This window comes from Aulonocara sp. 'chitande type north' Nkhata Bay, linkage group LG13 (assembly GCF_057382095.1).
Source record: "Aulonocara sp. 'chitande type north' Nkhata Bay isolate Kocher_YH1m ecotype deep benthic linkage group LG13, A_spYH_male_GT1.1, whole genome shotgun sequence".
NCBI lineage: Eukaryota > Metazoa > Chordata > Actinopteri > Cichliformes > Cichlidae > Aulonocara > Aulonocara sp. 'chitande type north' Nkhata Bay.
The window spans coordinates 30737041-30764763 of NC_141356.1; the positions used below are offsets into that span (position 1 = coordinate 30737041).

At 38.9% G+C, this 27723-nt stretch overlaps 3 protein-coding genes across 4 annotated transcripts; 2 read left to right on the top strand and 1 right to left on the bottom strand.

Annotated features, from left to right (window-relative positions):
• Nucleotides 1–1564: 1564 nt before the first annotated feature.
• Nucleotides 1565–9257, bottom strand: lhcgr (luteinizing hormone/choriogonadotropin receptor). 2 transcript variants are annotated; one of them, XM_086259849.1, is made up of 11 exons: nt 8993–9257; nt 7360–7431; nt 7021–7095; nt 6854–6928; nt 6648–6722; nt 6463–6540; nt 6297–6365; nt 6126–6200; nt 5042–5227; nt 4752–4820; nt 1565–4522 (listed from the first exon to the last, which is right to left on the bottom strand). In XM_086259849.1, exons 1-11 carry the CDS (start codon nt 9154–9156, stop codon nt 3427–3429), a joined length of 2034 nt encoding a protein of 677 aa, XP_086115975.1. In that variant the 5' UTR covers nt 9157–9257; the 3' UTR covers nt 1565–3426. The 2 variants fall into 2 exon arrangements, with proteins under 2 accessions (XP_086115975.1, XP_086115974.1); XM_086259848.1 differs by having other exon boundaries at nt 1565–4525.
• Nucleotides 9258–10666: 1409 nt separating this feature from the next.
• Nucleotides 10667–24420, top strand: sft2d1 (SFT2 domain containing 1). The gene is made up of 8 exons (XM_086259851.1): nt 10667–10953; nt 11532–11618; nt 13403–13485; nt 17161–17242; nt 17499–17534; nt 17624–17682; nt 20250–20279; nt 22241–24420. Exons 1-8 carry the CDS (start codon nt 10888–10890, stop codon nt 22278–22280), a joined length of 483 nt encoding a protein of 160 aa, XP_086115977.1. The 5' UTR covers nt 10667–10887; the 3' UTR covers nt 22281–24420.
• A 324-nt stretch (nt 24421–24744) lies between these two features.
• On the top strand, nt 24745–27637 carry prr18 (proline rich 18). The gene has a single exon (XM_086259850.1). The coding sequence runs from the start codon at nt 24956–24958 to the stop codon at nt 25715–25717; it is 762 nt and encodes a 253-aa protein (XP_086115976.1). The 5' UTR covers nt 24745–24955; the 3' UTR covers nt 25718–27637.
• The last annotated feature ends 86 nt before the right edge of the window (nt 27638–27723 follow it).

Here is a 27723-nt window from a genome sequence, read left to right on the forward strand (position 1 = left end):
TGCCTTTAAAAGGGTTAGAAGTTGTCCTTGGAGACCCACCACCCTGCAAGCATATAGCCAGTGGTCACTCTAGCCTCTGCAACTCTGCTGCCTTTAGGCTGTGGCATATAATAAGCCCTGGCCTGCACAGAGAGACAAAACGACACATTCACTATAGAATTCATAGCACAAAACCCATCCATCCCAAACATAGCTGATTTCATCACATTACATACCTGCACAGAGAGACAAAACGACACAGCAGTGTTATAAGTAGACCAGTGTATCAGTGCAATCAAGTACACCTGCCTCTAATTAGTCCAACCCCATTCCAGCCATTGGCTCACCAAAAATGTCACACACACACAAAACCACTCCCAACCCAGTGCAACTTCACACAATAATATGGAGCTGAATTAACACAGGCACATTAGTCTACCATGTTACATTTTTACTTTCTTTTATTTCTTCTGTTAGACTGTTCCATAATTTAACTCCTGCAATTGAGATAGACATAGTTTTTAAAGTTGTTCTAGCACTTTGTATTTTTAAATTCCATTTCCCTCTTAAGTTATACCCACCTTTTCTTTTTATGAACAATTTACATTTCTTACATACATTTCTTTTGGAAGCAATTTATTTCTTACTTTATACATTATATCTGTGGCAAGATCTGAAAACTGCTGTTCACAAACGCTGTCCATCTAATCTGACTGAGCTGGAGCTGTTTTGCAAAGAAGAATGGGCAAAGATTTCAGTCTCTAGATGTGCAAAGCTGGCAGAGACAGACCCTAAAAGACTGGCAGCTGTAACTGCAGCAAAAGGTGGTTCTACAAAGTATTGACTCAGGGGGTTGAATAATTACGCACACCCAACTTTTCAGTTATTTATTTGTAAAAAATGTTTGGAATCATGTATGATTTTGGTTCCACTTCTCACGTGTTTGCCACTTTGTATTGGTCTTTCACGTGGAATTCCAATAAAATTGATTCATGTTTGTGGCTGTAATGTGACAAAATGTGGAAAATTTCAAGGGGGCCGAATACTTTTGCAAGCTACTGTAAGCTTCGACTATTAAAGTGAACCATTGTTATACCCTTTTCTACCTTGATTTTCTTTTTAAATTGAATTCATTTCTCATTGTAAAGCTTCACCAAACATTATCAGTGTTAACGGTTACATTTTAACTTTCTCTCTCCTGACCAGTCAGCACTCTCCTCTGGAAACACCTGTGGAGTGGGTTTAAACTCAAGTAGGATTTTTGAGACGATATCATATACTAGATATTACTCAGTTCTTTGTGCAACTTCACAGAATGCAAATTCATAATTGCTCATACTTTCTAATTACACACCAGACCATCTCCAAAAGTGCATCAGCATCATCATGACAGATGTTTGTATCTCCTTCCTCTTTCAGGTACGAGGTTTGACACAGTATTACATACAGTCTAATTCCTGTGTAGGATTACTTATTCTCACATCCTGATTGCCTTTTCCGTGGAATACTTGCTTGTGCAGTCAAGATATGGAAAAAGAAGAGAAAAAAAACCTTAAGTAAATGTTTATTTTTTAAAATTAGATCCATAATTTGCTGGACACAGACACACATGTTGTAGTTTTGTCCCTGTACACCACTACAGTGGATTTAAAATCAAACAATCAAGATGAGATTCAAGCACAGACTTCCAGTTATTTTTTTATTTTTACAAAAATAAAATAAAATCAGAGGCTCAAAAATAATTGTACAAAGTAACATAAACCTAAATACAAGGGACATTTTAATACTTTAATCATTTACTATTAATGACTGCCTCCCTTGAAATACTCTCCCAGGCCTTTACTGCAGCTGCTTTCAGTTGCTTCTTGTTTGTGGGTCTCTCAGTTTTGTCTTCAGTAACTGAGAAGCTGACTTGACCACTGAAGAATATCCCATTTCTTTGCCTTGAGAAACTCTCTCTGCTTGTGCAGTGTGCTTTGGGTCATTGTCCATCTGTACTGTGAAGCACTGTCTGATTGGCTGTGCAGCATTTGGTTGAATCTGAGCAGAGATCATGGCCCAGCACACTTAACAGTTCATTCTGCTACTTATATCAGCAGATACATCGTCAATAATCACCTCTGATCCAGACTCACTGACAGCCATACATTGCTATACAGCGATAAAATTGCCTCCACCATGTTTGACTGATAATGTAACATGATTTAAATCATAAGTCTCCCTCATTTGCACATACATTCATTTGGGTCTCATTTTTAAAATGACAGTGAAAAGCTATAAAATTAAGTTTCAACCATGCATTCAACCTGTGCATTAGTGTGAGTACTTAATTTGTCATTAAATAACAAGGAAATAGGCATCGTCTTGTCATTGACTCACTTGTCAGTCAACTGTCCAATTATTTTTGACCATCTCAAAATGGAGTACTGAAATTTCTGTAATTCTTAATCAGGAAATGCAAAAAAATAAAAAAATAAAAGCCAAAAATTTTCTGGTCAACAACTGTCTTAGTCCAATAAATTATTTATCTAACTGTATATGTATGGCTAGTCTCACTTACATTCTTATGCTTATGAAAGTGGCTCCTTTTGCATACTCATGCAACAATGAATTACATATGAAGTAAACAAGATGATGGAGCAGACTACTTTCAAGAGTAAGTCACAGTATTAGACTATATATGATCAGAGATGGGCAGTAACTCGTTAGTTGTAATGCGTTTCTGTAATACGATTACTTTTTTCAAGTAACGAGCAAAGTAAGGGATTACTATTGCAAAAACGGTAATTAGATTACCGTTACTTTCCCGTAGGAATGCTGCGTTACTGCGTTACTAAGACCGTTATTTTAGGCAAACCTCCGCCTACCCCACTCCTGCTTTATAGGTGAAAATAGAGCAACAGGACCGCTAGTCTTTGACTTTATTTATTTTCTGCTGTGTTTTAATGGCATCTATTTGAAAGACTGAGTGTAAACACAAAATAATATTTTATTTTATGTGCTGGAATGTGCAGAAAATAGGTTTAAATGTTAAACAAATTTCTTCCAGTCAGAGAATGTTGCATATAATTAAATTTTTGCTTGATGCATAAAGTTAAAAGATTAAAACTAATAAAACAAGAGTTAAAAAGACACTTTTCCATTTGATTACACTTTGTAAGCTGGATTATGCAGAAAAAGTAGAATTGGGCTGAAAGATCCATCGCTTTATCACCTATTCAGGTTGTAAATCGTGTTTTTAAAAAGTAACTAAGTAACTAAGTAATTAATTACTTTTGAAAATAAGTCATCAGTAAAGTAACGGGATTACTTTTTTGGGGACGTAATCAGTAATTAGTTACTGATTACTTTTTTCAAGTAACTTGGCCAACACTGTATATGATGCTGATATATATAATACAGACATTTACTGTTTGATGCAATTGGAAATTTGTATGCATTTCTTTTCTATTTCCTTTCTGTATGAGCAGCCTTGTTTATACAGCAGCCTATGGTACTCATGAGTTTATAAGCATCCTTTCTGAAAGCTTTAGTGAAGATAGCATAGAGGAAGGGATTGGCACATGAATTGATGGGAAAAAAGAGGACCAACAGAATTTTGGAGTTGGTAACTGTGATGAGGGGAAACTTAAAAGCAGCAGAGATGGCAAAGAAGGAGATGGGTGCCATGCACAGAAAATCCGTGAAGATGAGTACCGCCATGCGCTGTGCGATCCTGGTGTCTGCACTTCTTCTGGGTAAGTCAGGGTTTTTTACAGCCAGGTAGATCAGCACATAGCAAACGCAAACAACGAGGAAGGCGCCCACATTGAGGAGCAGGATAATTATGACAAAAGCCTGAGCCAAAGGAGTCTCTATGTCCATGGGTAAGCACATGCTGACTTTGGTGTAGCTACTGACACCAATCAAGGGCAGTATCCCCATCCCCAGACAGATGAGCCAACCTACTGCCATTATGCCTGCAGCTTGCATAAGAACCAGGTGGCGCTCTACCTGCATAGCATTGGTGATGGTGTGCCAACGCTCCAGGATGATGGTAGAAAGTGTGTAAACTGACAGCTCCCCACCAAAAACTGACAGGAAGCCAGCAGCACTACAACCAGGTCCTGTCTGCCATTCAATGGCGTGCTGACTGTAGCTACCACGAGTACGCAAGTCTACAGTAGCTATCATCAAAAGGTAGACCCCAATGCAAAGGTCTGCAAAAGCCAGGTGGCACATGAGGAAGCGAGGTACTGTCAGCTTGTTCCGGCTGCTGAAGAAGACCAGCAGCACTGTCAGATTACCTGTAATAGCCAATAAATTGATGAACCAAATAGCTACTCTGAGAAAACTGAAACCCGCGATGTCTTCACAGGGGTTGAAAGCATCTGCCTCAGGTGTGCAAACCAGAGTGAGGGTGGTCTGGCAGAGGTCCAGTTCTGGATAGTGGAAATTCACATCTTCATAGCTTTCATCTTCAGCAAGCAGGTCACCTTCCGAGAAGTACGGCACGCCCGTAAGTAGAGATGTGTCTGTTAACCCTCCGATTACAGGCTGAACCCTGCTTTTGAAGGAGATTTAAATGGAAAAAAAAAGAAGATATTGTTTAAATAAAGAGCTCAGAATGAAGATATCTTAAAATAAGTGAAGTATGGTAAGTAAAGTAAACCAAGGGGCAAATCCATTTCAAACACACTTGTAAGTTGATTTCAATAAGGTGTAAAGTTTATTAGAGTAAAAATAAAAATGAGATTTAGGACAGGTAAATATTGCTGAATCAAATGATTTACCTGCCGGCTGGATCTCTCTCAATACAGGCTGTAGAGCTGTTATTCCACACAGGATTAATTGGTAAGTCTCTGTAGAAAAGCAAGAACATAATAAAAAGTTATGTCACCATTACATGGCATATTTCAGGTGCAGATGTTTGTGAAACCTGTGATATATTGTGTAACGCAATTCAGCATTGCTTAATAAGCAAAGGATTCTGATTTTGATGGACTTAAATTTAGACTACTGCATGGAAATTCAAAGAGTCATGGGGTAGGGTTGAGCTTTGAGCATGCACAGTGTAAGTTACCTGTGAGTGTTCCAGTTCAGCAGTGCACAGCAGTGGCTGTTGTAGGTGAGATGAGCTTCTCGCAGACTCCACAGTCCCTGCAGAGGAGGCAGACTCTTCAAGGTGTAGGCGGACTGAGCAAACAACACTAGAACTGACTCCAGTCCCTGTGATGGCAGCTTTGTGAGAGCTGTGGCAGAAACATCCCTGTGAAAAAAATAACCGACATTAATACAGTGTGACAGAGTTTTTGTGTCCACTGTGCTGTTTTACACTGCCATTGTTCATCAGACTGTTACTGTTTCTCTCTGCTGAGCTGAAGTCCACAGTGTGTTCTTTGAAGATTACATGAAAATTATGAAGGACATAAAAGCAATTCGGGAGAGTAAGACCATGTCCAGACACAGAATACAGCCTGTGTCGAGTCTTAAAGTTTAACTGGTGTGTTTAGTAAGCATCTTCCTCCTTTTGCTTCCCTATTCTTCTTCCCCTATTTCTTCTTCTTTCCTTTCAGCTGCTCGCTTTAGGGGCCAAAACAGAAGATCATCTGCCTCCACCACACCCTTTCTCTAGTACCCTCCTCTGTCACACAAACTCTGCTTAAATGTCCTTCTTCACCATATCCACAAATCTTATTCTTCTTCTCCTGCCTGGGATCTCCATCTTCAGCATCCTTTGTCCAATATATTCACTGTCCCTCCTCTGCACATGTCCAGACTACTTCAGCATTACCTCTCTAACTTTCAGAGTAGCCATCTCCAAACTATACATCATGGTGCCATCACCATCTTCTGAACCTTCCCTTTCACTGTTGCTATCTTTCTGTCACATGTCCCAACCATGCCCTCTCCTGACAACCCACTCCACCATGCCTGCAAGTTCTTCTTCGCCTCTCTTGTGCTCTGTCCTCATGATGAGCCCAATATTTGATGTTTCAAAGATTCTACACCGGATACCCGCCCTGACGCAAACTTCTCATTTGTTGGCTCTAGGCTTGTTGAACACCCTACCCCCCACCCTGGCTGGGTTTCCTTTAGCTTTCCTCAATAAATCAAAATAAACTTAGCACAAAGTGACTTTTAGGAGTATACAAATAAAAACTTACAAGACTCCAGGGCCCGTGCCTCCTGTGAAAGCATCTTTATGGATCACTCTAAGGTTTCGATTATTTTTTAATACCCTAAACATAGCAGAACACAAGGAGCAAAACTTTAATGGTGCAAAAGAAGAATTTTAAACAGAAATTAGACATAATGTGGTAAAATGAAACAAATACAGCTTATCTATCTTTGTTCCGTTGAAGGCATGCTCGTGTATTTTTCTTATGCCATTGTTGTACAGGTTCCTGAAAATGTAAGAAACATTTGCATGTTCAAACTTTCTGGACTGCTATAATACAATTTCAAAATAAGTGAAAGTGTCCTATACATTGCAATACTCACATTGTAACATATTCCTTTGACATTCCAGTGAAAGCGTTTGTGGGTATTTCTAGAAGGAAGATGTTGTCGCATATATCCCTGCAAAAATAGTAATAAGTGTAATAATAAGTTGAAACTGGACTTGCAGTAACACTGAAGATTTCCTTTGTATTAGTCTCTATGAATATAACAAGAAATTTACTCACAAGACGAACTCAGATTCAAGTGAACTGATTGATGTGACATCAGGAAAAACTGCAATACCGGTATTTGAAATACTCCTGTAAATAAAAAGAGCAATGTGTCACTTTCATTTGACAAAGATGAAAAAAAAAGTTTGTTGCAAGTCAGACTGCACTGTAGGAATTTTTAAAAACTGACAAATGAATAAATAAATTTTAAGTTGTCTCACAAGTAGCGAAGTTTGGGGAGGTTGTTAAATGCTCCTCTGCCAATGTGCATGAGACTTCTTGTGTTCTGGATTGAGCTGCAAAGCAGTACAGAGCATACAGTCCATACCGGGGTGCACTACAGTAATCGTGACTTTAATGGACTGGGAGAATCACAGAAAAGACTTACATTTCAGAGAGGCTGAGGAGGTTGTTAAATGCTAATGTCTCAATGGTTTTCAGGGTTACGCTTTGAGTAATCTCTCTGTGTACAGCAGAAAATAAATAGTGAGATTCTTCTTAACATTTACGTCACACTGTCAGACTAATGTGCAGTATAAACACACTGCAACCATTTTTATGAGATTTGCCACAAAAAACAAAGCAGAGACACTGCAATAATTAGTTTATCTGATGCAAAACCCAAATCTTCTTATATTTGGAGCATGAATTTTCATCATATTGTTCCTCACTTAAGCAGTATCACAAGTGAGTCGGAATTTTTCAGCAAAAGAAATGTGATACGTACATCCTCTGGACTCCTTTTAAACCTTCAAAGGAATGGCTTGAAATTGTTTGCAAAGACAGATGATAAAGAAACCTGCGAAAGGAGGCATAAAAAGATTGGGAGGACAGTTTAATGATGTAATAGAGACGTAGTGACATCTTAAAATCATCTGAGGCTCTGTGACAAAAAGGTAAGTGTAGCCATGGCACAGGTTTTGTCATAGCAACTATTTAGTGTTCAATTAGAACGAAATTTTCCTAGGTTTTGTTTACAGCCTGTCTGGACACACTGTTTTGTTTTTTTTAGTTTTGTTTTTTATCTCTAACAGAAATGCACCATTTAGGTTGTTTGAGGCATTCATAATAAGCATAGAGCAAGTTCTCTTCCCACCAGTGAGCAACATTTCCACATCTGCAACATATACATTATTCCCAGCTAACAGAAATGGTCTGTCAATATCATAAACAAATAGAAGTTGTAATTTGGTAGAACAGAAAGTTCCAGGAGCGAGTGTATAGAATTACTAGCAGCATTTGATAGACACACAAAGCTGCCAGCCTTGGTGTTCACAGACGTTAATCACAAGAGGGTCAAGGTGTTGTGTACTCTGTTACTGAAGAGGAGGTCAAGATTACCCACCTTCAAGGCTTTTGACAGTAAACTCAACAAGTGAGCTGTAATGTCCAGAAAAGCATACAAAAAGAGGTGTACTCACAATGTGTGAGAGCAACTTGACATTTGCTTCATCGGTAATTAAGCTGGACACATGCAGGGGACTGTGTTTTAAAAAAAAAGAAAAAAGGGTGTGATGTACTACTTAAATGAAATAAATACAGTCCATGCTTGGAAGCAGACGTTCTTCACTCTCCAGTAGGGATCGATCCAGATTTATCTCTCAATATTATGAAGACTTAGAGTGGTCTGAATGTAAAACATAAAAAGTTCTCACAGGAAGATGCACAAGAAAACAAGAACACAGCTGGCCTTTGTTTTATCTACCAGAAAACGCATGCACACAATACTACTGACAGAGCAGGTGTGTATGTTTGAATGGGGTCTTTTTTGTTCTTGATGTTTTTTAATGAAGCAGACTTTATCATACCACTGATGCTTAAATTAGAAACATACAAAGTGCTTCCATGGCTAAAGTTGAGGATAAAAGAAAACAAGAAAAAGATACTGCCACTTGGTGAAACTAGATGCAGTGTTGGAATAATGTTTGTATGTTAAGACTGATTTGGAATACATTCAGAGTGCAGAGATTGCTTCCAAAAATGTTTTTATGCCAGAGTACTGGTAATGGTTGTTGAATGATCAAAGGTTACACCTGAGACACCCCCCCCCCCCCCCCCCCCCCCCCCCAAGTGTACAATAAATACTGGAACCAAAATCCGTTTTAAATGGGTGCTCAATATTAAGGCCACTTACAACAGGTTAAAAAATGTGATGAAGCGTGATTTGATCACTGTTAACTCTACAAACAGCACAGCAGAGCTAAACAAGAAAGACGTTTCAGTGCGGATCTTAGCCCCGTGCATAAATACGCGCGGAATAATAATGGCAATTGCTTAATCACACGAATTAGCTGCCTTAAAAAAAAAAAAAAAAAAAGATCCACCCTGTAAACGCATTATTCCACATGTTGCCAACTTACAATCTTCTATCCCTGTGGTCCATCACTGGAGCTGCCCCTTGTGTTATATTGTTGCACCTGATTGCATTGGAGAAACATCGGCAGATCCTCGGGCACACGAAATTCCTGCATCCATGGAACAATGAGACGAACAGGAGCAGGGATACTGACGGCGATGTCCACATCGTTGGTGCTTTCTGGAAAACTTCGCAGAAGCTGAGATGTCGACTGAATGTCCCTTCATCAACAAGAAGTTGCTTCCCTTTAATCGCGCTTTGAATCTCAATCACCTGACCTCCAGCTTCCTATCAAGTGGCTCTTGTGTCGCAAAGAGATTTTTTATAAGCATCCGAAAAGGAAAGTGACACGTGATCGCAAAGTTGAGCCCTGTAATTTTTTTTTTCTTTTTATGATGACGATTCATTATTAGGTCTATTCTAAGTAAGGTTAATGTAGACATGATTGCGTATTAAAGCACCCCAAAACAGAGCGCAGACGTTTTTAACAACTGGATACATTATTACCGGATTTATACGTTTTCTATGAGCACATCTGCTTGTAAACACAATCATCTGGATCCCCAGTTAGACTTGCAGCAGTGACCTTGGTTAAAAGAACATACGTAGATCATTGTGACGGTGTATCGTTTAAGATGTAGGCTAAACTGGCGTAATGAGAAAGTATCTGAAAGTAAACCGCAAACATCCAAGAGACAATAACCTTTGATGTTCAATTATCTTCCTCCCCTGGCAATGGTTTTGCTGTGATTGGATGCTTTCAGAGCCACTTTTCCCTCACTGTTGAGTTTGCTAACCCTTGTGTCTGTAATTGGAGTGTATTTTAGTTAAAATGAAGATTTCGTTTGGCATGCACATAAAGATCCAAAGTCGATGACTGTGTCCCTCGGAAGAACAGTGTGACCCATAGTCAGAAGCCTCCCATAACTGTATCTCGTTTGGCGCCCGTTATAGGGCTGTTGCTGATAAAGGCAAGGCAACATTGTGTAGCCTTGAAACACAACCTGTTTTAAGTCGTTATACTGAAAGAGTATATTCAGTATATATTAAATTAGAAACATGGTAATGATCTAGATGGCTGTTTGAAAACTGAGCATAACAACAAGGTATTTGAAACTCCACTTGTTCAAACAAAATTTTTGATGGAGACATATCTGCGAAAAGCGTAGGATTTAATTAAAAATCAGTGTATTTTTTAAAAGTTTCCTTACTTAACTGCTCAATCAGTGAAACGTGTCGGATGATCTTTCTTTTGGGCATGGTTGAACTAATGCTAAAGTTATTGATGGACTTAATTCCAAGCACTCTTTCCACAAGATAAACCAGTGCGACGACCAAAGAGGATCCGTTGCTTCTCTGCTGGGAAGACAGTGCCAGGTTGTTGTTTGTTTTATTTAATTGTATTTTTTGCACTGTCGTAATATCTCTACTGGGTAGCGACAAAGCAACATTATTGAGAAAAACAGTAAGAGCGCATTTTCTCAGAGAACAGACCAGAAATCCTTCGCTAATACTGGATATATTTATGTGACTGTAAATCTGTGTTTCTCGTGTTGGTTTTAAAACAAAATAATTAAACAGGATCAGAAATGTCCTTGTGGTATTACTAACCAATCAGCTACGGAGAGGCAACAGTAGCAATTCAAAGGAAGTGGCGTTAAGGAAGTCGCCTTTGAGCTGATCTGGGGTCAGTGATAGAAATGCCAGCCCCGGAAATGGTAGCAAATTGACTGCAATTAAACCGACCCCAAGTCAGTACGTACAAGGGGCAGTACACAGGAAGTCAAACTTATAACAGCTGCGATAACAGTTGTGGGTATAAACCACATAGGTTACAGTCTGAAAAAGAGAACAAGGGTCCACTTTTTTTCCGGCCAGTTCGCCAGCTAGCTCGTAGCGATGGACAAGCTTCGTCGTGTGCTAAGCGGTCGAGAAGACAACGAGGAACTGGGTCTCACTGCACAGGTAGGAACTGCTTGACAGGCTACGCTGCTAATGCTAACGGACTGTCAAGAGAACGGATAACATTCAAACGCCTAATAATAAAGCATCGCTTTCGCTGCCTGTTTAAAATTCTGAGCTAATGTTAAGATACCGTTGTCTGCATGCGATTTTATATTCACTGAGTTAGCGGCTTGTAGCAGTTAATAATGAAAAAATGCTATTTTGTGTTAGCTCCGGTTAACTAGCGTCCTCTGGCCGTTTAAAGCCAGCTGTCTTGACTTTCTGTTAGCACTTAACTTTACTGAGTCATGTGTATTTATTTGTACCTCTTTTTCACGCGTTCACGATAAGGAGGAAATAAGGTAAGGTAATGCTTTCGAAGTCAGTTTATTGGTGTTTTGTATTCTACACTTTTTTCCTGCTTTTGTTTTTTATTCTTTGCAGATTCTACTTCAGTTATGTCCTGTATTTCTTAACATATGCTAGCATAATCCCCGTTTGTGGTGTGGCCGCTGTATGATTGATTAGCAGGAAGCCCGTGGGCTTTTTCTGCAGGTCACTGGGTCTGTCTTGTGACATCCTCCCATTGTTCTCACCAGGTCCTTGATGCCAGCACTCTCAGCTACAGCACCAGGGTGAAATGGTTTGTCATCTGCTTTGCTGGAGGCATCCTGTGTTCAATACTTGTGAGTGTATTTGTCAGGCAAAATTGATGTTTTTGTGTCCTTTTTGCCTTCATACTGACCAAAGGAATGTGGAGAAGGCTTTTTTTTTCCTCCACTGCCGCCAAAGCGATTTCCTCTGTTACTCCAGCAGATCAGTACGATCAACTCCTACTGTCACTTATACTTAAGTAACCCACATCGGGTACATAAATCTTACTTATCAGTTTGTAGCCTTGCAGAAGAGAAGGCACTGTCAACTGTTGCTGTCAACAGTTTGAAGCCACTGCCATTTTTCGCACCCATTGTAAAATGCAGGTTTTGTTTATAGGTGGTAACATTCACAGTTACCACAATCGTTGTAGAAAATCTAGTGCCATGAAAACTCGTAATATTTAAGTCTTTAAATGCCCTTTTTTTCAAAAAAAAAAAAAATTTTCTGGCTGCTCACACACTGCTAGCCATCACCGTGTTTGCAGCAATAACTAAAATACACATTTACAAACCTATTGCTGCTTGTCTGATTACATAAATATCACTAAATGCAGCAGTGTCTTTCCAGAATGAATATCTATCCAGATTTTTTTTTTCTTTTTCCCAGAATCTTAGCTGCTTCATCTTATTAGAAGCTTCTTACAGCTGCTCCCTTATTCACATTTGATTACCTTCCTGACGCAGCCCCAAAAAGGGGATTTGTATCTCCTCCTGATCTTAAATGTGTTAGTCTTATGTGTGAACCACCACACTGTAGAGCCACCGACTATTTTATCTTATTAAATTTATTAATCATAACTTTAGATAAGGCTGAAACCCTCACAACTTATCAAAAGAAATATATTAGTGTTTTATAATCTCTTCCTATGGCTAAACATAAGCTCTGTTTACAATTGGACTGCAGCCAGGGGTGTTTCCAGGATGTTGTTGTTTTTTTTTTTTGTTGTTGTTGTTTTTTTAATTGGGCTTCACAGGGGAGACCGAGAATGCAGCGGTGGCAATAGGGGGGCACAGGAGATTAGAATGTTTAGTCGGAAATATTTAATGAGAATCGTGTATAGAAAAAGTATTTAGACTGTTTGCTTAAGTAAAAGATTAAAGTAATTAATAATTCATATGATGTTCAACCAAATATATTTAAAGTACTCGGGGGGGGGGGGGGGGGGGAATGACACTTTTTAGAATTATTTACATGATATTATTCGATTTATGATTTATGTATTGAAGCGTATATCTTTCTAATGAATACACTTGTTGATTATTTTAATTATTTATTAGTTGGTAGACTGGTACTATATAATAGTGTAATTAATCTGCAAAATAATAAATAACTGAAGCTTTAAAATGGATAGTCTGGCATAAGAATAGTAATAATCACATTCAGAATTTAGTAGAGTAAAAGCAGAAAACGGCGTAGTACTAGTAAAAGTAATTAAGTAAATATTTCAGCAGCACTAGTGCCACCCATGGCCCCTTTTAGACACGCCCCTGACTGCAGCACTGGTCCAGTAGTACTAAAGTCTATTATAATCCAAACCAACCTTATGGGCTTCTAACAGTAGGGGGAGACAAACATTTTTCAGTACAACCACAGGACAGCCACTTCTGCTCTTTTTCTTCTTTTTTTTTCTCTTTTTTTCAGCAGGATTTTTAACCGGGTTATTAACAGTTAACCCTTTAACCTGGTTAAGTTCTAGGTCTCACTTAGTAGCTATTATATCTGTTTATTTTTGCCCCCTACCCCTTGCTGAAAAATGATGATATGAATTTGTGTAGCTGAATTATTTTTTTTTCTTTTTTAATCTCTTTACCAGGGCACAGCACTGCTGTTCCTTCCAAGCGGCTTGAAGCTCTTTGCAGTCTTTTACACACTAGGGAATATTGCAGCTCTTGCCAGGTAAGTCCAGTTTAATTTTAAGTGTTACTGGTATTGTACTGTATTATCATCAGCATTTTGTCATCAGTATGACACACTGCAAGAAAGCAACAAAAAAAAGTCATCTTAAAGGTTATATTGTCACTCATGGCTGGAGTATCTTGTCACAGTCATAATTCTTTAATGTATGTGTGTGTGTGTGTGTGTGTGTGTGAGTGTGACCTGCTGCTCTGTGTTTGCAACACTGTGCCTGAAGAACTATGAGATGTTTTCAGCTCATAATGAATGACATTGTTACATATTGTCAGTATGAGTTATACAGTTTGATGCAACAAAGCAAGTAATCTAATCTTGGTGAAAGCATTGTCATTTATTAAAGTTGTCACGCCTGTGCAGCTCTGATAGCCATTTTTAGGTTTTCAAAATCTGAACCCAAGGATGAACTGAATAAATCTTTTGTGCTGTTGAGTATGTAAGAACGCACTTTGTACAACTTTTAGTGTTTGAAACTCAAAGACCTCTAAAGTCTTTGAGTTTCACCATCATCAGTCATAAATACAGATTTGTAGACACATTTTATTACAGCAAACTTGCGCTGTGCTTTCAGACCTCTTATCAAATTTGTACCCATTTTATTTGAATTCTATTTCTTCAGTTAATATTTACTCTCAATCCTTGAAACACTACAGAGTTTGCTGCTGAGAGTATACAAACTAAAACTATTGGGAGCAGGTCATTGGTGTGGGGCTGCCTTGTTTTTACTGATTCTTTTACCAGCATCATATTTGAAGTATAATGTAGATTCTCTGCTGATATTGTAAACGTATAAGTAGACCAGTTTAAACTTTCAATGCTTTAGTTATCAGTTTAGGAGTGAAAACCAGTACAGAAAATGTACTCAGCCATAAAATAATTGACTGGAGTTAGAATGTTTATTTTACTGCTCTGTATGCTAAATCACCAGATTAATGATTTTCTACAGCATTCATCTTTCATATTTTACTGGTGTTTACATAGATGTTCTTTATAGATTGTTAATCACCTAAAGTCTCTAGAGTGGGTGGCATTTTCTCTCGCAGAAGATTCTTAAGATCTGTGAAACACCCCTTTTAGATTGGTCAGATCCTGCCAACATCACTCCTTTCATGTGAACATGCAGGGGAAACCCTGGGTTAATTTAGTGAGTTGGAGAACTAGCTTCTTTTGACCACTTATCCTGAACGCCAATGTTAGGGTAAATGAATCCAGATAACCTGGTTATGTTGCACTCACCCAGGAATCTGTGAGTCCTTACTGACACTGTTATAATTATTCCTTATTTTGAGGCCATGAATATTATTCTTCTAACTGTTAAATTAAAAAAAACTGCGGTGAAAAGCTGGAATGCATAGGAGCTGTCAGCGGAGGTCTGCAAAAGAGCTGCATCAAAGTGTTGTGCAGTTACGTAGGCAAGGTGTACATCAGGTTCTGACATAAGTTAATTCGTACAGCTTCAGAGGGGTTTGCAGTTTACATCCTACCTACAGGATAGGATTCCCACACAGACGAGCAGGGGCAGCATAGCTGTGTGTCTCCTCTAGAGTCTTTTTTTTTTTTTTTTTTTTTTTTTTTTAAATAGGAGGATGTGAGTAAATGAGCTCCTTCTTTGTATAGGAGCAAACAGCTGTTTTCTTTCCTGTCACAGGGAACCAAACTTGCAAAGTGTGGTTAAAACTTTAGTTTTACTTATTCGGTACCAGTTTATAAATGGATCATCTTGGGGACCTTCACATAGTTAAGTCAAGACTTTCCAGTAGAGAGAAATCTAAACTAACCCCCTTCTTAAAAATCACCAGCAATGTAGGCGAAAAAAACTCAATATAAAGTTCAAGATTAGAAATGTATCTTTATAGATGTCACCAGATCTACAACATTTAGATTTGTATTTGTAGGTGAACTAAGGTCTAAATCTTACAGTAATGTCTTTGACTTCTTTTGACAGACACTGAACGCTTGATTTGGTGATTGTTATCAGACTGTACAGTCTCTGTTTTCAGGTATTAAATATCCAGAAGGTTAGATGCATCAAGAAACTAGGTCACCTTCTTCATAGCTCAGGTTAACAGTCCAGTGCAAAAGAGTATCATATTATTTTACAGAGCTTAACCTACTTTATAAAAACGGTATGCTGCTGGTTTCTTCTTGACGGCCACAGGTATGAAAACAGGAGGCACTATGTGCTGTGTTTTAATGACAAAAGAACACAATTATGTAACACAACAAAAGCTCAATTTAGCTTAAACTCTGATTTCAAATGTCTATTCAGTGACCTGCCAAAATCTTAACACCTAATGTGTTAAAATTACGTGATCAGTTTTACAGTCAGCGACACACTCTTTTAGGTGCCAGATCTTTTTCCCAGCATGTGCGCCAATCATTAATGTCTTTGACACTCTGAGGAGAGAAAAAAAAGCCTCCCTCTCAACAGACCAGCAGAGAGAGCCTGCGTCAGCCCACATTACTCTTGTGTCTCATCTAACAGATGTGACGCTCCACGGACTCCCTCTGCCCACTCAGCTCAGCTGAGCCCAAAGCTGCGTGCCTCGTCAGTGGGGAAAGCCTTTGTCTTGTTAAATTCACTGACGTAACACATGCATCATGTAGGAGGTCTTAAGTGTTGGGAATGAAACATTTAAACTGTAATTATTGCCACATGTGGTCCAAATTTGATTTTGTTGGTCACGTTTTTCAGATGTTACTCATACTGTGCTGTATGCGGTCAGTGTATTACTCATGTTGTGGGGAACCAGTTTGTTTACAAAAGGGATCTGTCCCATTCTTGTGAATTTAGTTTGGGACTTCCCTGAGATTGTGGGGGGGGGGGGTTGTTTTGTTTTTTTAACCCTTCAGTATTTATACATTTGTTTGTTTTGTCAACTTTTTCTATCAACGTTTTAGGCTTGGACGGTTACATGTACTGCTTTTCCACTGCAGACACATCTCCGCCCATTTACTCTTTTCAGTGAGCAGCTGCCCATCAGTTAACAACTACAGTTGTTACTACCAAAGCCTCATAACCCCCAAAATGCAATTCAAGATGGCTGTGAAAGCAACTACATATTTATTGTATTCAGCCTCTGCTGCACTGCAGAAAATCACTGGGGAGGGGAAATGACTACTTAATGCTATGAAGGCAAATTATAATTATAATAATGATTCATAATTCGAGAGTATCTGTGGAGCATGGCCACCTGATAGGCAGTTATCTGGTTTACGTTTTGTAGTCCACTTGTTGGCAAAGTTCCATTGGCCAATTACTTATCAGCAAGCCTCAGTGAATGCAGGTATACAGTGCTTAAGGACCACACTTACATAATCAAAACAATCAGCTATCATGTGACATGAGCTATCAGTTTTTACTCATCTGTAGTTGTAATTGTTGACCAAACTGGAAGTCTTAAAGTAGAGTGGTTAAACTGGAAGTCCTGATAAACTGACGCTGCCTTTGGAGGCAAATGCAGATGAGCCAGTGTGACTGTTGCAGTGGAAGGCTTGAAACTGAGCTTTTTGTTTGTTTTCTTAGCTTAAACTTCTATATTGTTCAAAAGTGATGCGTTGAGGGTGTGAAGTTTTTCCTCTGCTTGTTTGACAACCACAGCTATAACAGACCTGTTTACTGAGCTTAATCCATCTACTTTTTTTATTGTTCTCCCAAAGCACCTGCTTCCTAATGGGACCACTAAAACAGCTGAAGCGCATGTTTGAACCAACACGACTGATAGCAACCATTGTTGTGCTGGTAAATACTGTGTTTTACTATTTTGACTTAGATTATGCAAGGCACTGCACTTCCACTTACAGTAGTTGGTGGTTTATGAGTAACGTAACTTAACAACACATTTCACCTTGACAGTGTGGATGTTTTCTTGAGTAACATTTAAATGTTTTGGGGGTTTTGTTTGTTTTTTACGTTGTTTTTCTGATAGGTTGAAAATAAATAGAGAGAAATTAAAACTGAAAGTTTATGCAAGCTGATCTCTCCTTTCTTCTTACAGCTCTGCCTGGTCTTAACGCTTTGTTCAGTGTTTTGGGTAAGTATGTTTCAATACAAACAAATCAGTTTGCAGTTATTAATTTAAAGTAGTGTTATTAAAATTGTTTTTTTTTATTGACTTTACAGTGGGGTAAAAAGGGACTGGCCATAATCTTCTGTATTCTGCAGTTTCTGGCAATGACGTGGTAAGGATGACTTAGTAGTCTAAACCATTTCAGTACAGTTTGTTCATTATTCACACCTACAGTGATCAGCCTCAGACCACTGACACTTGCAATGAATAACTCATTAACATCCAACAGTTTGCTTAGAAACCCTAGCTCTTATTTTATGTTATACTTATGTTGAAATCGCAACATAAGTTTATTTTATAGTATTTGTAGATACATCTGTAAGTGAGCCACATATTTGGCTAAAAGTGTAAAGGCGAATACACTTAATTTTAGCCAAGCTATACTGGATTTTATTGTTCAGGGCAAAATGATAGCAAGCACAATCCAAGTATATTGATTAAATTGGTTTACCCTAGTTTGCCAGAGCAGACAGTGACATCTGTTTGAAATGCAGGTTACAATTAAAGGTGTTGTAATAAGACTGATGGGCAAGAGGCCATGCCTGATTGTAGGTCAGCGTATGTTTGCCCTGTAAAGAAGAAGGCAGGATCGTGTAGTGCTATTTAGCTGTGGGGTTTGGGCAGACAGGCATGGATTGTTTACACACAACACGAAGTGGCTGCCAGCTCTCTGTGGAGTCATTACTATAATGAAAACTACATGTGAACAGTCCAGGGAGAATACATGGCACCTATTAGTCCTTAATTAGTTATCTGTTCTTATGCTAAGTGTGTAACACAAAGCTAAACAACCCATCTTTCACTTATAAGTTATAGTGTTTTAAAAACTGTGACTTTATAATGTCTATTTACAACGTCCACAATTTCTTTTGTCATTTAACTGCATGTCTTTTACTCAAATGTTTTAAAGCAGTTTTTTTTTTTTCTTCTTCTTTTTAGTTCCTTTTTACATTTAAAATCTTCATAAGTCATGAATCTTTTTCGTCTGAGGGTAATGTTATTTTTACTAGAGCATTTTATAATATTTGGCCTTTTTAGTTTGCAGAGCTTAAAAGAAGTTTTCAGTAATTTTGCAAACGGATGAATTGCTTAAGTTTTTTAGCCTGTTGTTAAATTGACTTAAATGTATATCAAGCTTACAAGCTATTTGAGCTTTTATTTGACATCCACACAGTCAGTGGAATTAAGCTTAACCTTAGTCGTGAATGAATGATATGGATTAGCCTGTCAGTAATTTGTACGTTCACTTATTTGAACATATTTGCACAGCAGTAACAAAAGACAGTGTGTGTGACTGCATGGAAAAACAAGCCAGTAGGAACTATGGAGGAAGGGAATAGCCTGTGTCAGCCTTACAATCACACTGCTTTTACACCTACATGTCGTACATTCATTTCCGCTCTGCCTGCGTTCTCAAAGGCATCACCATGGAAACCACAAGTCACACATCCAGAACTCATTCTTAACAGACTGGGGGCATAGTGCACTCCCACGCAGCCACTCAGACGTCTGTGCGAAGGTGGTTCCGTAATAAGATGTCGCCACTGACCCGCACAGATGGGGTCAAAGTCCAGTCCTTGGGCTGAATTCTGTGAAATGACCATATGATCCTCAACCACAACTGACTGTCACAAGCTCAGGATAGTTACAATGGTTTTGTTATTAAACATCCTTCTTTGCTCGAACTAAATTAAGATAGTCAGAAGATTCACGTGTAAAAGTGTGTTACACTGCTTGTTATATTTGTTACAGCTCTGCTTAAGACAGATGGGGATTCTTGTCGTTATGCTTGTCGGTATGCTCATGTTTGCGCTCTAGTTGATTATTTAACAGTGTCAGTGCATTCCTCACATATTTAAAATACATCACTGGTTTCATCAGGAATCTATTAAGCTGAACCTTAGCCGTGATCATTTCCTGGATAGGGTTCTGTGTTTGTTTCAGAAGTGTGCCTGCTACCTTTCTGTCCACAATTATTTGTACAAAGATTACAGTATGTCCAATTAATGTCCAATTACATTTTGTTAATCACTGCTAAGTGATCTTTTTTGTTTTGTTTTTTTTGTCTGTCCCATTTGGTTCTTTTGCAATCAGAATTGTTGTCTAAAGGCAAAGAAAGATGCCCAACGGATTTACTTTACCAAATGGACCATCCCAGCCTTGCCTTATTGGTCTATTTGATTCACCTTTGCTTTGATTGTTTATTTTATTTTCATTTGCTGAACACGGCACAGACTTGACTGGGGAAAAGAAAAGAGAGAAAGAAAGGGGGAAAGGAAAAGAGCGGGGAAGAGGGACTGTGATAAAACTGCTAAGTGATATAAAAGAACCTTTGTCATAAGCATTATCGTATCAGATTTCAGTTCCTGGAAAGATTTAAAAAGGAATTTACAGGACAACTAGTTCAACGTATTTTGTTGTAGTGGCCTTAAATAATAAAATAAATGTAAACATTGAATCAAATTTAAAATGAGTTAAGGGACACATTCATTCATTCTTCATCAGTAGGTGAATACTAATGCAAAGGACTTTAAATACAGGTAATCTGCTTAAACTGGTACATGACATGCACAGTTCATTCGTAATTAGTATCTTCTTCTACAATCAATATCTGTCCTAAAAATATCCCACCATCACCAGTATTTTCCCTCATCCTTTTGTGTGTTTCTTCTCTTTCAGGTATAGCATCTCTTATATTCCATTTGCCAGGTAAGATGACAGGATTATACTTTGCAAGCTTTGCCTTGATATATGGATATGTGCTCGTACTCTCTGGCGTGCATGACCCTTCAATGAAAACATGTTTTGTTTTTTTTGTTTTTTATTTACGTCTTTCTCTTGTTTGCGTCCACCATATGGCTCTAATCCCCCAGTACGATCAGTGTAGGCTCTTGGTGTCAAACAAATGGCAGCCTGTTGTTTTCACACCCTCCATGCTTTAGTGCTGTGACATCATTGCTAAATCCATAATATCAAAATTAAGTAGCTTTTTTTTTTTTTTTTTTTTTCTAAATGAAATAATGCTCTTTGAATCTGATTTGCCAAAAATATTTTCCTTAATGTAGCTTTTACGTTGCATATAATGAGCTTGTGTTAAGCTTTACAGGGTTAAGGCACAATGCAAATTTTTGATTAGATCTGGCTAAGCTGTGCTGCATCAAAGACAAAAAGCCTGCAGTGTCATAAGTCGTTGTCACAGGTGTCTTAATGTTTTGCAGCTTTTCTGTAAAAGCAAAAAAATTCTCCACTGTACCAAAAGTGTTCACTTTGGTGCCATATGCTGTACCACCTCAGTGCTTTACCTCCAGGCCAGGCATGAGGTGTGATGTTGTTTTGTCAGTTCAGATGTAAGTTGGGTTATAGCTCATTTGGTCCAGAGCCCCCATGCAGCCCCCACCCACTAAGTATCTTGTGTGTTTGGGCAACCCTTTAATCCATCCTGACAGCTGAGGGACGTCCTTTTAACAACCTCAAGCTCCCCCTCCCCCAGCCCAAAAGCTAACAACAAAACGAGGCCTAGACAAAGACCTTTTCCCATGTCACTCCCCAAAAAACAAATTCCTGTAGAGGAATGCAAATTTTATGGCCGGGCTTTGTTTCTTTTTTGGGCTTGATACTAAAATGCTGCCAATCAGCTGCTTCTTTGTTACTGCTGCGTTTCTTATGTTATTTGTCAACACATTTGTGTTCTGTCTCCTTAAGCCTCTTACTTTAATCCATTTTTCATTTAATTCAGACTTGATTGCTTCGGCCTCTGTTGTTTTAAGTTGTTTCTGCATATTTTGATCTCACGATTTTATGGGGTGACACAATGCTATAGTACTTCCCATCCCTGTCTGTGTTCCAACAGTCTCCGATACCTGGCTGGCCACTGCCATAACACATGGCCAGTGGACTTGATCCTTTAATGTATTTTACCTTGTTTCCTATTTATATCCCCTCACACATGCAGAGAGAGATACTAAAACCTGCTGCCTGTGCACGTCCCACACCACTTTAAGGCTGCTTTTGGCTCAGACATCTAATCAGAAATTGGGGAAAGCCCTTGAGACTGATAATTTATTTATGCAGTGGAAATGACAATAAGCGTTAAGTGATATATTTTTAAAAACACAGAGGTTGGTTTGTTTGTTTTTTAGGGGTTTTTTTTAAGTTCTTTTTTTTTTTTTTTTTTTGATAAAAACCAAAGCATTTAAGGAAGCAACCCTTCTCTCCAGCGGCCTCCCCTCCTCCCTGTCAGACTGCTCATGATCCCCCTTGTTCTTTTAACCTTGACTGGTTTCGCACCTCCTCCTTCCAATTTCGAACGTGTCTGCAGGCAAAGTCTGCATAGCAACCACTGATGGCAAGAACAAACTGTGTGAAGCGAAATAGAGTAGGCAACGATCTGTGGTCGCCATGGTGATGGATTGCATTGCATCATCCTTCAACTTGGTGTACCTGGGGAAAAAAAGAAAAGGAAGACCCCCATCATTCTGAGCATGTGGTCCCTCCCCGCCAAAACACGCTCACTTATTCATGATGAGCCCCACCCAGATCATCGTAAAAATGGACTCATTGTTGCTTTTAATTTTGTACGCATGGCAGAATTTTGTCTTTGCTATATTTAGTTTTTCCTTTCATTTCTTAATTGCCTTTTTTCTGTTTCTCTCTTTTATTTGTTTTGACAGGGATGCTGTGATCAAGTGCTTCACGACCTGTCTGAGTTAGGACTCCAAAGTCTACAGTTTCCTATCAAGACTGGTCCTAATATGCAAACTGCGAACAAGAGGCTTTGTAAAATATACATGATTCTGTATATACATTATATTTCCAAATTTTTATTATGGCTTTCATACTGTGAAGTCTTGCTTTTTAAGTGTAGCTAAAGGTCTATAACTATCACCAGATAATAGGTATCAGTCTTTTGCTTTTGACATGAGTAATGGGTGCCTTTAATGGTTAATATATTTAAAAATATTCCTGAATTTTCTGAGTGTATTTATGCCATTTAAGTGCAGAAACTGATGTTGAGTCTGGTATGTGGTCAAATACAACAAAAGTGCCTTCTGATTATATGCAGCAGGAAGAAACCAGTTCAAATTTAAGTCGGGTTCTATATTTGCATTTTGAGCAGTATACAAATTAATTGTCATCTGGCTTCCTACATGCAAACGTTGTCAGAGCATTGTGTGTGTGTGTGCGCAAAGAGGCTCTGAGATGCTATTCCATGTTGCTGTTTTCCCCTTGGCAATTGTGTCACTGCTTCACTGATAATGCCTGAAATATGATTTTTTTTTTTCTTTTTTTTTTTTTCTACAGCTAAACAGAATTTAAAAACACTCAATCTTCAGTGCATCATGTGAAATCATGTTAAAAATGCTTCTCCTTTTTAGGTTGATTTCCTGCCAGATGTAGCAGTGACCCAGTTAATTACGCTTTTCTGAGCATTGTGATTTTTACGTGACCTAATAACCCAATATAGCTGGCATCATGTTCCCCTATACCGCTTCAGCGTGATGGTGTAGCCTTTGAGGATGTGGTTGTCATGACAACCTCCTCCAGAACACTCATAACCTTTTCCTACCCCCATTTGTGGTGCAGATGTTCACATCCTACTAACAAAGGTCTTTCTGCTTTTTAGAGCTCCTTGGGCCAGCAGTCTTGATCCCTTTGCATTTTTTTGCATTTAAACTAAAATGTGTTTTTCTACGTAATAAGAGCACAGCTCAAGTTGTTTAGTGTTTTTTTTTTTTTTTTTTTTTTTTTTTTTTTTCTTAATTGCTTTATCAGATTAAATAATTCCTTTTCTTTTCTTGCTACGCTTATGGGTTTTGTTTTTTTGGGGGGGGGGGTAGACACTTGTATTTTTGTTGGTTTACCATGGGCGAAATCTCCCCTCAGTACTTATTGTTATCGGACTTGGCAGAGACGCAGCAAATCCCTCTCGAAGTAATCTTGGGGGGGATAAAATAATTCTTTGAAATGAGTTTGTCGTCTTTGTTTTTTCTGATTGGTTTTCCATAGCAGCCATTTTTGGATTTCACCAAAGTTTGAAGATGAATGGGAAGAACCCTGACCCCAGCAATCTGTTAGCGTCCCAACTGTTTCCCCTTCAGTACATTTAATCTGTTGTTATGTCAGAGAGAACGGCGATCATGCCTCGGCGAGCACTGAAATTAAACAAGTCTGTGTGTCTTCTTTAGCTTAATGATCTAAGTCTTCTTGCAGAGATGAATAAATAACTTGGCCTGTGTTGTGGTGGGAGTTGCTGTCCCAGTTATTGATTCTAAGTGTCTGAAGACTGTTAATTTTCAAAAAGCATTAAACACACATGCATTTTAGATGTAGTTTTATTTCCCCATCCCCAGAGCAACTGCATCTGATGCATGACTTAAAGCCAAGATGTTTCACGAACCATAAAATATGCAAGCAATATAAAATCGTTTAATAACTACAGATTAGCAAAAGGGCTCATTGATTTCTGCCTGGCAGAAAGTGCAGATAGAAGCAAAGAAGGACAAAGAAAAATCCATATTGCAGATTATTTGTGTATCCTATGAGATGCTATTTCATAGTCTACATGGCTAGAGTAACAAAAGTGACTGTCAATACACATCAGATAATTGACATTTGAGATCATATTTACTGAAAGGATACAAGGAAACTGCATGCCATTGTTCCTGTGACATGTTCAAGGACACACTGATCTGAGCACCAAGGACTAAACTCATGATTATGACCATAAGTTCTCTTTCTTTTCATCCAAGTATGTTTTGGCAGTGCAAATAAATTACAGAGTATTGATACTTTTGAAGTTGTTGAACTTTTTGAGTTTTGTATTTCGAATAAAGATGTTATGGGCTAAAAATGTTATAAGAAGTCGTTTTTTTTTTCGGCTTTATAATTCTTTTTTACTGGGTTGAAATTTAGTTCTTTAACGGCATCACTTTTGTGAAAAACATTCAATGATGACTCATAGTTTTCAGGCTCATTATGTCCTGAAAAGCTTATGATGGGTACGATAATGCACGAGAAATGGATCCAGTAACTGGAAAGCAGCAGAGAGGCGCTGTGACAGGAGATGAGGGGAACTCTGGGTGGATGTGGCTCATCGTTTGGGGAAGTTGTTGAAAATTATGAAATGACATCATCAGTTTTTTCACGGCTTTGTTTGGCGCTTCTTGCCACGCCTTCCTGCCGGCTCCTGCATAAAGCGGCCGGGCTGCCTTGTGTGAACCAGTTGAACTCCAGTCAGCGCGGACAACAGGTGCAACGCAACCCCCTCCACCTTGTCTGTTGGATTATGCCCGCAGAGCGCCGATCGTCGCTTTACGCAGGGCTTCCTCTTCTGCACTCAGAATAATTTGCACGCTTTTATATCCTGACCACTTCCAGACACAACGATGCCTTTTCCACCCATCAGCCTCCACCAGCGGATCTCATCGCCTGGCAGGGAACTATTCGGGAAAAAGAAAGCCAACGGAGTGCCTCCTGAGCAAACCAGCAAATCCTGCGGAGAGAGAGGGGGGTCGGATAAGGAGAAACAACCCACATCTTGGGCATCGGCGAATTTAAGGAACTTGGGGCGAAAACCCCAGCAGGACAAAAATAAAAGCCCCACTCAGAAGCCCGGTGCCGGGCAAGAGACCCAGGGAAAGTCTTCGTGGTTGATGGTGCCGAAACCTCAGGATTCATCTGAAGGAGTCAGGCGCTCCAGCTCCATGGACTCCACGAGACAACTCAGTGGAAAAGAGGAAGGGAAGAAGGAAATTCAATTTACACTCAGTCTCACCCCCGAAGCCATTCTTGTCATCCAAAAACGGAATCTAGAAAAACAAATGATGGCAAAGCAACAAAAGTGTTGCGCCGGCACCGATTTTCGGCACCGGCGAGTTTTTCCATCCAAAAAGACGCACGGGGGGTCCAAGGGCTGCGCGCCGGCCGCCAAAGCAGAGAGCACGGAGCAGGACATCACCGCCATCGTTAAAATATCTCTGCTGAATGACCAATACAAGTACGATGATGTGGAGTATGAAGACGAGGACGGGGATGTGGATGAGACTGTTGTAAGGAAATGCAAAGAGTGGCTAAAAGGGGTCGAAAATGCCGCTGCTTTGGGAAAAGTCGACAAACTTTCCGCACTTCCGCACCTCAAAGGCTGCTGACACCTGGCTTTGATGTCTTGTTGTTAAGCCGGGACTCTCAGTGTGATGGACTCGTGAACAATGTGCAATTGGTGTAGATCTGTTGCAAAGGCATCCTGAATTTTAATGTTCTCAAGTAAACGTTAAAGGGAGGAAATCCACGTGTCTTCAGATGAATGTCAGTTTGTTAAAGAAATATATATTAAAAAAAATAGATGTCAATACCTTTAAAAAAAAAAGTCAATTAATTAAGAAAACGAATGAAATGAGGAAATTCCATTGAAATCATAAAAAGTCATTTACATTCCCCATCAAAAACAGGATTTTAAAAGTATCCAGCAGTGCTTAGGGCTCGCAGGGATATTTGCTTTGGGAGTTTGATGCCTGTTCATTATTTTATTTCTTTCAGTTTTAGTTAAATACCTTTAAATTCTCGTCCTTTGCACGTGGTTTCTATTTTTCAGTGAGGCGCCTGTGGATTGGCAGAGGGGTCTGCTCCTTTGTGTGGGAGAACAATAAACTGTCAACAACAGAGCTCTTTGCCTCTGCTCCTAAAAACCAAATTGAATTGTTTATTTTTCCTCTCATAAGAGGGTTATATCCTTTGCAGGGATTTACTAGTGGTGTACAGTATGTAATGTTTACTAAATATTTGTACTGTCACATATCTTTTCAGCTCATTAATTTAAGCAAATTCTAAGTAAAAATATTTTATTTTTTTAATTATGCAACTGTCTCGATCCTTTTAAATCTTAAAAAAGCCGTATTGTGCTGTGCCTCTTAATTAAAAAAAAAACAACAACTAATTTGCAGTCATTTAGATTTCTTTTACACTTCTGGCCAGTTTTCAGACAAGCGTTTTAAAGGCTCTTTGTTGCCACTGTAGCTACCTGAGGCCATTTGGGCATTAGTGTTCTAAGCGTCTTAGATTTCCTGTTAAGCAGAGTTCACAAGTGTACTGTAGGGCCCAGGTGCATGACCCCTTTAGGAAATTACCTCCAGACTACCTTACGTATCACACTGGTATTAAAATCTGGTGAAAAGCCACATCTACAGGACTTGCTGCAAAGTAGCTCTAGTTTGAAGTGAACTATCCTGAAAGTATGCTGCTCGGGTAGTCGTCCAGGTCAGGGGGACAGAATATGGCTGTTTTAAGAAGGAAAAAATAAAAATAAATAAACCACACATTGGAGTCGCAGATCATTTAAGCCATAAAAAATGGCTTATGCTTTTGTTTTTTTTAGAGTCACACCTGCCCACAGTGCATTGTATTGATCATTAAACTAACATTCAAATGCAAACCTCAGAACACAAATTCAGTTTCTATGCACGGCCAAATACATATTTGAAATTCCTCTGTATGGAGATTCTCATTTGCAGCATTGTGTTCTGTAACTTGGTAACCAGACTTTTACTCTGTGTGCGGTACATTTTGAACTCTATTACATTTCAGACAGAGGAGTGTTGTAAGTTTAAGACACGACAGCTTGTTTGGAGGGCTCACACACCAACAACTGGTAAGGCATTTTAAAACATATACCTCCGCTCGTAACCTCAGGTAATGCTGTTGTTTGGCAGACGTTTTATTAATGGAAAAACTCAGATTTTTTTAGTGTATTGCCTCTTCTCAGTAAACACTATCTTAGCAATAGAGTTGCCATAAAACTGGAGTGCAAAGACCTGATTCAATCAAGCGCTCTTTCCTCTATTGCAGATGTATTACCAGTTGGGGACAGGTGTTTCATATGACACACTCATCAGTTGTTTTCTTCTTAAAGGTGTTTCATTCAGGAATGGATTCAAGCCTGCAGCAAATAATCAAGTGTCAAATACATGTCCGGCCATAACTCTGTAAATGTCATTGTACAGTGTGTAACACCACAGACTTTCTCCACTGTGTCATCTGGATAAACAAGCAAAGCTTCTACAATAAAGCGTTTTCTCCTGAATAGATTTTCTCGTTCAGTCTCACAAGTGATTTGGTTGTTGAGTGCTGAGATCATGGGTGAGCCATTACAGCGTGTACC